General features: G+C 44.9%; 1 protein-coding gene across 2 annotated transcripts in view; it reads right to left on the bottom strand.

Annotated features, from left to right (window-relative positions):
- Window positions 1-615: 615 nt before the first annotated feature.
- The window catches only part of MCFD2 (multiple coagulation factor deficiency 2, ER cargo receptor complex subunit), a 21,196-nt gene continuing 12,111 nt past the window's right edge, over window positions 616-9,700 (bottom strand). For both annotated transcript variants that reach the window (XM_019655867.1, XM_019655868.1), the window contains exons 3-5: window positions 4,429-4,589; window positions 3,521-3,680; window positions 616-2,062 (exon numbers count right to left, since the gene is read on the bottom strand). In XM_019655867.1, the coding sequence (XP_019511412.1) occupies window positions 1,931-2,062; window positions 3,521-3,680; window positions 4,429-4,577 (441 nt within the window). In that variant the 5' untranslated portion in view covers window positions 4,578-4,589 and the 3' untranslated portion in view covers window positions 616-1,930. The remainder of the gene's footprint in view (window positions 2,063-3,520; window positions 3,681-4,428; window positions 4,590-9,700) is intronic.

The following is a 9,700-nucleotide window of genomic DNA, read 5'->3' as shown; positions in this document are numbered from 1 at the left end:
CGACCCCCTCCTTAGCTGCCAACAGAAAGAGGTTCCTCCAAATGTGAGCTCCCTCACTAGATCTGTCCAGAGGGGCAGCTCTGGATAAAAACGGGCCAGTGCAAGGTGCAAAGATCTTAGGGGGAGAAAAGGTAATGGCAACTTCCTTCCTTACTTTCTTCCCTCCTTCTCTCCTTTCCTTCCTTCCTTTCCTTCTTTTTCAACTGGCAGAACAAAGTGGCATATCCAAAAAGCCAGGGGAGACTGTGTGCCTTTTGTTTGGGGCTGGCAAGTTGCAATAATGTTATCTAATTACTAAATTTTCTGGCAAAGAAAACAGTCACCAGACTCGAGGAGAATACACTGTATTTTCCTAAGCTAGAGAATGCTGTCATAATATGAATTCGGCCAGAGAAGTAAGGTCCAAAAAGTGATTTCATTCAGAAGAAAAAAAAAGGCCTAAAAGGGGAACGTGACTGAATACTGGGAAGCTAGCCCTGCAACAAGGAACAGGGTACAGCCAGGCATGGTCACAGGACCTGTGATGCAGCAGGCATGTGAACATCTGTGTTAAACACACAAAGCCTTCACGTGGTGGGAGGAGAAGCGTATGTGGACAACACCGACTGCTCTTGATTTTGTTTCATCAGTTTTATTGGTCATATACCCAGAATTCATTATATAAATCTTTCAAAATAACTAGATTTTACAAGAATAGTTTACAATTCAGCTCTGATTGCACTAATACTTGACACAGGAAACCATTTTTACAAATACATGTTTTCTTAGAAGAATACTTTAATAAAGAAAATAAGTATACATCTTACAGCAAATTTTATGCAGTTTTTTCCCTCCATTTAATCATCATTTCAGGTTTTCTATCACAGCATGTCCATCATATCCAATAAACCAAATTACAGTTTGCAGCGGCTTCTCATTTTCAACTCCTACTGAGGCTCACACTCAGTAAGAGTTTTTAGACTTCTTTTTCCTATCTTTCCTGGTCCTGTATTTAGGCTAGAAGAGGTAATTTAAACAACACTCCTTCTAAATGTAACTTGTATCAGGTGAATGATCTTTTCGCTTCTCCCTTAGGCTAGAGCAGCTAGTAGTTTTATCCCCGCTGCATGAAGCAGAAGGGGTAAGCCCTTACATTCCCAACAGTTTCTAAACTGCAAAAACAAAACCCTAGAAATAAGAGTTAAATACAAATATTAGGAACGCTAAAACATTTGTTATTGATTAGAGAACACTTTTAAATTAAAGGTCTCTCCCAGGTTGAAGAAGACATAAAAGAAAGAAACTATAAGGATGTGGCAGCAGTTCTATAAAATATTGAAAAACCAAAAAAGGTGAATGGCTTAGGTCAGTGGTATATCATATCCAAAGGGTCAGAATCTACAGCCTCTGTGGCGAGCTGAAATCACTATGTGACATTTGTCTTATGCTGTGGCTTTGAAATAACCTAATCAATACTCACTTGCCCAAAGCAAATAATCACTTAGGCCAGGGAACCTTTACAGAATACTGACCATGTTTACCTGGAGAGACAGGACCCACAAAGGGAAACATTTGGCATTCATTTATTCGTTCATTCCTGCACTGCTACTGAAAAGTGTGTCCTCTTGGCAAAGCTTGTCTTATTTTTCAGGTAGCATGAATTAAAACCGACACTAGCAGTATTCTATGGTTATGTTCCTGAGTACTCCACTCCAATGATCCAATATGCTTAAGAAGGTTCTTTAATCAAGCCCTTGTCCAACAGGAGATGGAATAGCACATGAGGACTACATGTCCCATTTCTCTTTCTCATCCCAGTGTAACAATTGCTACAGATTTTTACCAAAATACTCTGGCAGTAGTTGGAAATGAGTTATTTTGCATTACTGACAGTGTTCAATCACATTATAGCAGGTCACATTTGCATAATAACTAGATGGCCAAATAATGTCTACTGCAGTGATTTTGCAAATTCAGCATAGTCGATGTAGCCATCATTGTTCTTGTCATCGTCTCTCAAAACACCATCTATTAAGTTAATCAGTTCCTCTTCGTTCATTGGTGGTGCTGGTTCACTACCTTCCTACAAAATATAAATTAGACAGTGATGAGTTGCACATTTTACTGGAAGTGATTAGCTGATTTCCAAAAGGTCCACGCTCATGTGCCTCCAAAAACTCCTTCAATGTAGTATGTGGCTATTTCTAGGAATCCACAAACCATATATCAGATATAGTCAATTCATAAAAGTCTAATTTAGAAATTATATTTGCCAGTTAAAAGAAAGATGCAATCAAAATAGGCCCTTGCGTCTTTATTTTAAAAATTACTTTTCATCCTTTTCTAACGACAAAAGTCATACGTGTTCACTGTAGAACGCTACGTCTGGCTTACACAGAATTGTGCCTTTCACAGATTCTATGACCCACAAACCCATCCTAGAGAAAGGCTCACACCCCAGACCCCCCTGAGGGTCAGCTCTGGGCACAATTTGCCCTGATATAGTAGAAACGGCCAGCACTGGACAACATCTTGGGGTCAGAACAAGAGGAAGCAGGCACTGCCAACCAGTAAAACCTGTAAGGATCTTTGAAGTGTAGGTATTTCTCCTGCTCGAGGCAGGTGCAGCAGGACTCCCTGTGTCAAGTGCTAAGCTGACGCTATCACGTCCTTGGCTGATTCTTCCTTTGGCACCTCTCCCACGTCCACCCTTTCCTCTCCTATCGCCACCACCACCCTCACCTGCCAGGACGCTAATCCCAGTTCCTCTCCCTGATGCCAGTCTCTCGTCACATCCATCCGTCGGCCTCCCACAGCAAAGGATCTTTCCGTAACACTGCTCTAGTCACGCCACCCTCCTGCAGAGCTGTTAGTGCTCCCCACTGCCTTCCAAGTGAACCCAAACCTCCTCTCCCCAGCAGCCAATGTGATCACGCCCACCTCACCACCTCTGCCTCTCCTCCTCTCTCTAGATTGCAGTGTGGCAGAGCAGGACAGACATTAGATCTGGAGACAGAAGACCTCAATGTCAGTTTTCTCGCCTCTAAAATCAGGGTAATAACAATGCCTGCCCCTGCCTACTCACAGGCTATGGCCAAGAGCAAACGAGAGTTCTAACCTATTTGAAGGTGCTTTGCAAACTGCTTTGTTCGGAGCACTGCACAATGTCACACAAACCCTCAATCATTTGCTGAGTCTCTCGATCCCAATTTCCCTTTCTTCTCAAATAAAATAGCTTCTCCCCTACTCTGCATTTTGAACATGGTCTATCTTTTGGGTGCGGGGTCTCGAACTCTGGTGTGCAGCAGAAATGCCTGCATCACTTGTTAAAGACACAAGGCCCTGGGGCTCCTGCCTCAGCAGGTCACCCTTTGCAAGAAGGATAGCTGAACAGGAAGAGACAGAACAAAGTGGTGAGCAGCAAAAGGAAAAGAGCGATATCACTGCACAAGGACAACACAGGTCATCAAGACTGGGGACTGAATTACCACAGGGAGGCTTTTCCGAGATGCTGCCCACTGGGCCACACTGCCTGACCTACCTCCTTATGGACATGAGTGATGGCTGTGGAGAGTTCTAGGCCGTCAAGCAAATTATTGCCGTCATAATCATGCATTTTGAAATAATGGAGCTGCAGTTCTTGTGGGGACATCTCCGCCTCTGGTTTGTTGATGACACCTTCTAGATGTTCCATGATATGCCTAAAAACCAACAGTTACACTCAGACCACCTGGCAGCAATGGTGGGGTCATGCCGAAACCTTAAGGACTCTGAAAAGCTCAAGGTCTTAAAGCTCATCCATCCCAGAAAAACAAGCAGAAACAGTGGCAGACCACACTCAAAGACGACAGATACAGGCAAAGCCGCAAAAGGAGATGAAAAAAAAATTAAAAAGTGTGTCTGTTATGCTGGTGAGGTTATAGGTGTTTTTCCTCTTTATTATTAGAATGTTGTTATAAGATTTTTTTGAGGCTATCAATTAAAAAAATCAACTTTTTAAAAAGTTATTCAAAAACAACAGAGTAAATGTATGAGGCTAACTGTCCCATGACAAAAGTTGCAACAAATGATTTAATGCTAGAATGCGCCAATCAAAAAAGAAAAAGGTCTTGTCAGAGTCAAGAAACTTTAGCTCTATTCTGGATTCTGGCACTACTACTGCATGTGTGCGTGTGCGCGTGTGCGTGTGTGTGTGTGTGTGGTGAAAGGGAGACAGAATGAATTCAAACAAGTCATTTATCCCATTTGGGCCTCAAGACCCTCCATGTGTGATCTGATGATGAAAAAGGAATACCTGACTTACAAGTGGCTCTAAGGAATAAATATCACCCTTGACAAATGTCAAGGAGTACAAATAGAAGCAAAAGAGGACCGAGGGTGTCACTGCAGCTGGCTGGAGCTGCTGAGGATGGGGAGACCCCTGGCCCACGGCCCTGGCTGCATACGTACTCTTGGTCGTGCACTGTGTTCTTATCCAGGCCCACGCTGCCGGGGTGGGAGGAGCTGGCCCCAGGCTCCTGGCCACTGGCACCTGGGGCACAAAAAGCCCAGAGCAGGCCACACAGGAAGGGGGTTCTGAGCAGCCGCAGAGATCTCATGGTCACCGGTACCTGGGAGGTGGGGAACAGAAGATGAAGACAAGAACACCAGAGCTAAGGTTCTTTCAAGACTCGACACTGTGCACTCCTGGGAAACCCAATGAAGGAGCAAGGTTGGGAAGAGCATGTGACAAACTGGGCCCGAGGCCAGCTCTGCCACTGGACTGCAGGATGGCCTTGGGTGCTTCAGGTTCCCATTACTCAAATGGGCAGGTCCACGACATTTCCTGAAGCACTTTCAGAATGCCAAGCAACTCACTGACAGCTTAAAGGGGTTTGAAGATAAGTCTGCCTATAAGACGCTTAACTTACACTCTGGTAAGAGAAATACTTCCTACCAAGAGTGCTATTAAAGGCAGAAAGTGAGATGTGCTAAAGACAGAGAAATCCTATCAGAGTTCACAGAAGGAAGTGTCCTCTGGGCGAGGGAGAATCAGAGAAGGCTGACAGCCACGGGGACACTCCATCTGGGCCTGAATGGATGAGTGTGCTGTGCATGTGCAGGGTGCGAGCAGAGTAGCAGGTGCAGACAAGTGAGAAAGAAGCTCCGAGTGGTTCAGTCAGGCTGGAGCCCAGCGAGTATGAAGTAGGCGGACTTCTTCATACAACCAGCTGCAAAGGTCGACCAGGTTGTACTGGACATGACTTTGCATGGCAGGCCAAGGGGAATGAAGTTTCCGGAGGATAAATGCGGAGCCACTGAGGATTTGTGAATGGGAGATAAGATCAGAGCTCGGTTTCAGAATGGCTAATCTGGCAGCACAGCGCGGACGGTGTTTAATGGAGCAAGGGTAGATGAGAAAGGAGTGAGGTGGGTGGGTCAGTTCAAGGCCAGCACAGAGAAGAGGACATTAACCCCTGCCTCGTCCATCTCCCAGGGCTGTGACAGAGACAAGTAACTTAACCACTGTGGAAGAGCATTGGAAAGGAGAGGTTCATAAAAATTAGGATTCCATCAAGTACTCGCAGGGTTTGGCTAGACCTGGAATAGTGGTCAACAACAGGAAGACACAGTTAGCTACACAGCAAGCTCCCTAAGGACAGGAGTGCTTTGCTCCCGTCAGTATTCCCTGCCAAGGATCAGGCAGGCCTTTACTGCTTGTTAAACTGAAAGTTCTGGTCCTTCTGGGAGTTTATGGACTGACCTCTAAAAGGAAGGGGAGCGACAGCCAGCAGACCTTCACACCAACGCACAGCAGAGCCCTGACTTACACATTCCCTTCCCAAAAGGCAGCGCAGATTCTGCCAGATAACAAGGGCCCGTGACTTCTAAGGGGACGACTGTAGCCACAACCCAAACCTATAACAATAACATGAAAGCATAAGGTACTGGTCATATCTTTACACATATACACAGAGTTCAGCTCCGTCTCCACTCCTGTACCTGGGCTGCGAAGCAGACACAATACAGGCCCTCAAAGGCTCCGTAGAGTAGGCCCCTGAGAGACTGTCACCCCTACAATACTTAGAAAAATTTCCCAACCCCACTTTGCCTATCAGCAGCATCACCTCCCATGGACCCCTCCCTAAGGGGACAATAGTCACTGGGATATATAACATTTAGGGTGCAAAATGCAGCAGCTAGTCTTACTGCTAAAAAGGGATATCATAATGCAATCTGTCATACTAAATAATAGGAAAGAGGTTCAATATATATCAAACAAAAAAGAACAGGCTGAAAAAGTCTGTAAAGAGTGATTTTTGGGTCGACCAAGTGACGCGTTGGTTAGGAGTTGGCTTGGGACGCCAGCTCTGAGCAGCAGGGCCCTGGTTCGGATCCCACATGAGGGCCAGTGATGCTGTGCCCTCTACAGCTAAGATGGTGAACAACAGCTCGACCTGGAGTTGGGCTGCTGTGAGTCGCCGACAACAGTGTAGGCTGCAGTGGGGCTGGCCGGCAGCTGGTGTGAGCTTTCAAGAGCTGCCGTGAGCTACCAAGAGCCTCCGTCCAATGGCCAGCGAGCAACTGCCTCACCCGGGAAGAGCGCAATGATAATACCAACATGGGCCAGTGAAGCGACATCCTCCACAACTAGACTGAAGAACAAAAGGACAGCAACTTGTCTGTTCCTCTTCCTTGATTCCCCAATGCTGTTCCCCTCCCCCAAATCTCCAATAAAATCTTAAAAAAAAATAAAGTGATATTTCACAACAACTAAGAACAAAGTTTATCTTCTGAGTTATGAGATTAGGAATAGTTTTGTATTTTTTACTTTTCTATTGCTTCAAAAATTTCTACTATAAACCTGTTTTTCTTTATAAATATGTATTTCTTTATAAGTATGCAATTCATCCCATAATTCTGTTCCAATACAATATGGCTGGAATAAAAAAGGGACTTCCAGTTCTCATCTCTAGAAAATAATTCAGAAAAAAAAAAAGAAAAAGAAAATAATTCAGGAATAGAAAACTTCCCATTTTACCAAATAAAAGTGTCTAGACCCTGGTGAAGCCACTGCCACTGTACCTGGTACCAGAAAACAAGGTTTCAAGTTACTCTCAGCCGTGACTGCCCAGGCCAGAGCAGAACAACCTGTTCTGACCAACTTTTAGAGTTCTGGAACAGGAGGGATGAGAGGGAAAATAGTCCCTCCCAAGCCTTTATGACTCAGATGTGATAGAGGTCTGTTTCTCCAGCATCCTTCTTTAATTCCAAGTCTGACTTAGGTGTTCTTCCCATATGGTCCCAAGTACTTCCCTTCAGACGGGTCCTGTTCATTGCTGACAACAGCTGTGAATGTAATCTTGAACAATGCCTGACTACTGTCAGTGCCCCTTGCTGGACTGGGCTCTGTGAGGGTGAAGACTGAATCCACACTCCCAGCAATGCCTGGCACGGAGGCTGATGGTTCTCAGCCTGTATGCCATGGTCTTTGGGGGGGGGGGGGGGGAAGAGAATTCCCAATATCACAGGTATGCTGCGAAGTTTTGATGTCAATGTAACTGAGCATAAAACTTTTTTGGGGGAGCTATCTATCAGATAGTTGAGCTGAGTGATCACTGACCCCACAGTACCATTTCCTATAACTACATGGCTGGATGCTTAGTATATCAAATGGGGATGGGGAGGTGGGCATTTCTATTCAAAGAACACCAAAACGCAACCCAGTGATTGGTAGTACAGCAACTATGGGTCCAAATGATCCCTTCTTCAAGGGAGGCTGAATAAAGGCCAAGAACCATTGATACTGAACGTGTCCCATCTTGGTTTGCTGCTGCAGGTTTCTAACTACAGGCATACCTCGTTTTATTGCACTTCAGTTTATTGCATTTTCATCACCATTGAGGCAAGACCCTCCACCAGCAAGAAAGATTACAACTCCCTGAAGGCTCAGATGGTGGTTAGCATTTTTTAGCAATGAAGTATTTTTTAATTAAGGTATATACATTTTTTAGACATAATGCTATTGCACACTTAATAGACTACAGTATAGTGTAAACATAACTTTAATATGCACTGGGAAACCAATAAATTCATGTGACTCCCTTTATTGTGACACTCACTTTATTGTGGTGGCCTGGAACCAAACTTGCAATATCTCCAAGGTATATGCCTGGATTAGAACACAACAAAAGTCAAATCTATTGTACAAACGCAGAGGATAAACTCTCCCTCCAAGTGCTGCAATGAAAACAGGGAATTGAACTGCCACCTAACACTTTAAACTGTCACATTCAAAAAGAAACATAAGCAGCAACTCCCTTCAGCCGGAAGAGCAAGTTGCATCACCCACACTCCAACTACTTAGTCAGAGGCCATGAGCAAACAGCCAGGCTGATAAACCCCAGGAGTTCCTGACTGCAGTGGCCTTCTTTAAGAAACTGTAAAGGCCAGGCTGGAGAAAAACCCAGAGGAGGAGAGATTTCTAAGACAGACTTCAGAACACAGCCCATGAAACCTCAGTCCTGGGAGCGAAGCACTGGACCCTCATCGGTAGCAGGTCTCCCCAGTGCCGTGACTATAACAGGGCTCCCCGCACTGCCCCAGCAGCCTCTTCTAGTCCCAGAGTATTTGCTCCCACTGATCCCATCTGTCTGTCCTTCTTTCTAGGCCCAGTTCAAATATCATCTCTGGATTCTTCCAGCCAAGATCAATTCTTCCCTCCTCTAACCTCAGTCTGCAGCTTCTCACACTCATTTCGCCTTAATATATGGCCACATATGGTTCTCCTTTTCAGTTTTTCTTTTCCACCCTGAAGGCTGGGAACCTATCTTCTCTGTATCTCCTTTACCCTACTGAATTTATCAAAGTGCTGAGCTAACTTACAGACATAGCACACCTTCACATCTGAATCAAGGCAGTGGGTCTTGACCCTAGGTGTGCTATTCTCTGTCACAAAAGGGCTGCCCTAAACTGGAAAAATAACTTCCTTTTGGAGCCCTCCTATCAGTGATTTAGCTTGGCCCACCCTTCCCTCCCATTATGTAGTTTGTCCTATCAGCACGGAAAAATTTGGAGTCAGCCTTCCTCCCATAAAGACCACAGCTGCTATTAGGAGCTTTTCTCTCATGCCAAGGGCCCTCAGTTAAGAATTCAAACTCAAAGCAGCCCCACTCACCAACATCCAGATATCCTATACGCAGAGTCAACACCAAAGGAAAACCCTGATCGGTACTTCCCTATTTAAAACTTCCATGGATCTGAACTGAAGACAAGTTCCTAGGCCAAAGAAAACTCTGTTTGGGTTAGGGGTTGAGGATTGGTTCTGAAAGAACAGGTATTTAATAACTTGATCTATTTGTTCATTTACAGAGCCCAAGGAGCTGCAGTGTTTCATTTATACATTTAAGTAGCATACTCTTTCCTATCAGCCTGGTGCTGCTCAAGGTACTAAGGATAGGACTGAGACCCAGACAGACTCCCCTCAGACAGATTACAGTCTGGTGGAAAAGAGAAACCAGCAAACAGACACCTGTGGGGTACCACTGAAGCCCAACCCACACCTGAAGTAATATGTTAAGGACGAGGAGGATTTTTACAACTAAAGGGTATCACTTCAGCCAGAGAGAACTTAAACAGATACGTAAGCCTAGAAGTTAACCTGGTCCAATCCAGGAACTAAAAAAGGGTTCAATATGGTTGAAGACACGGTACAGTGGAGAGTAAACAAAAGGGCAGGTCA

The sequence above is a fragment of the Hipposideros armiger genome, unplaced genomic scaffold, assembly GCF_001890085.2.
Source record: "Hipposideros armiger isolate ML-2016 unplaced genomic scaffold, ASM189008v1 scaffold_248, whole genome shotgun sequence".
Classification (NCBI taxonomy): Eukaryota; Metazoa; Chordata; class Mammalia; order Chiroptera; family Hipposideridae; genus Hipposideros; species Hipposideros armiger.
The sequence above is the reverse complement of the archived record's forward strand: the minus strand, read 5'-3'. Positions and strand labels throughout refer to the sequence as shown.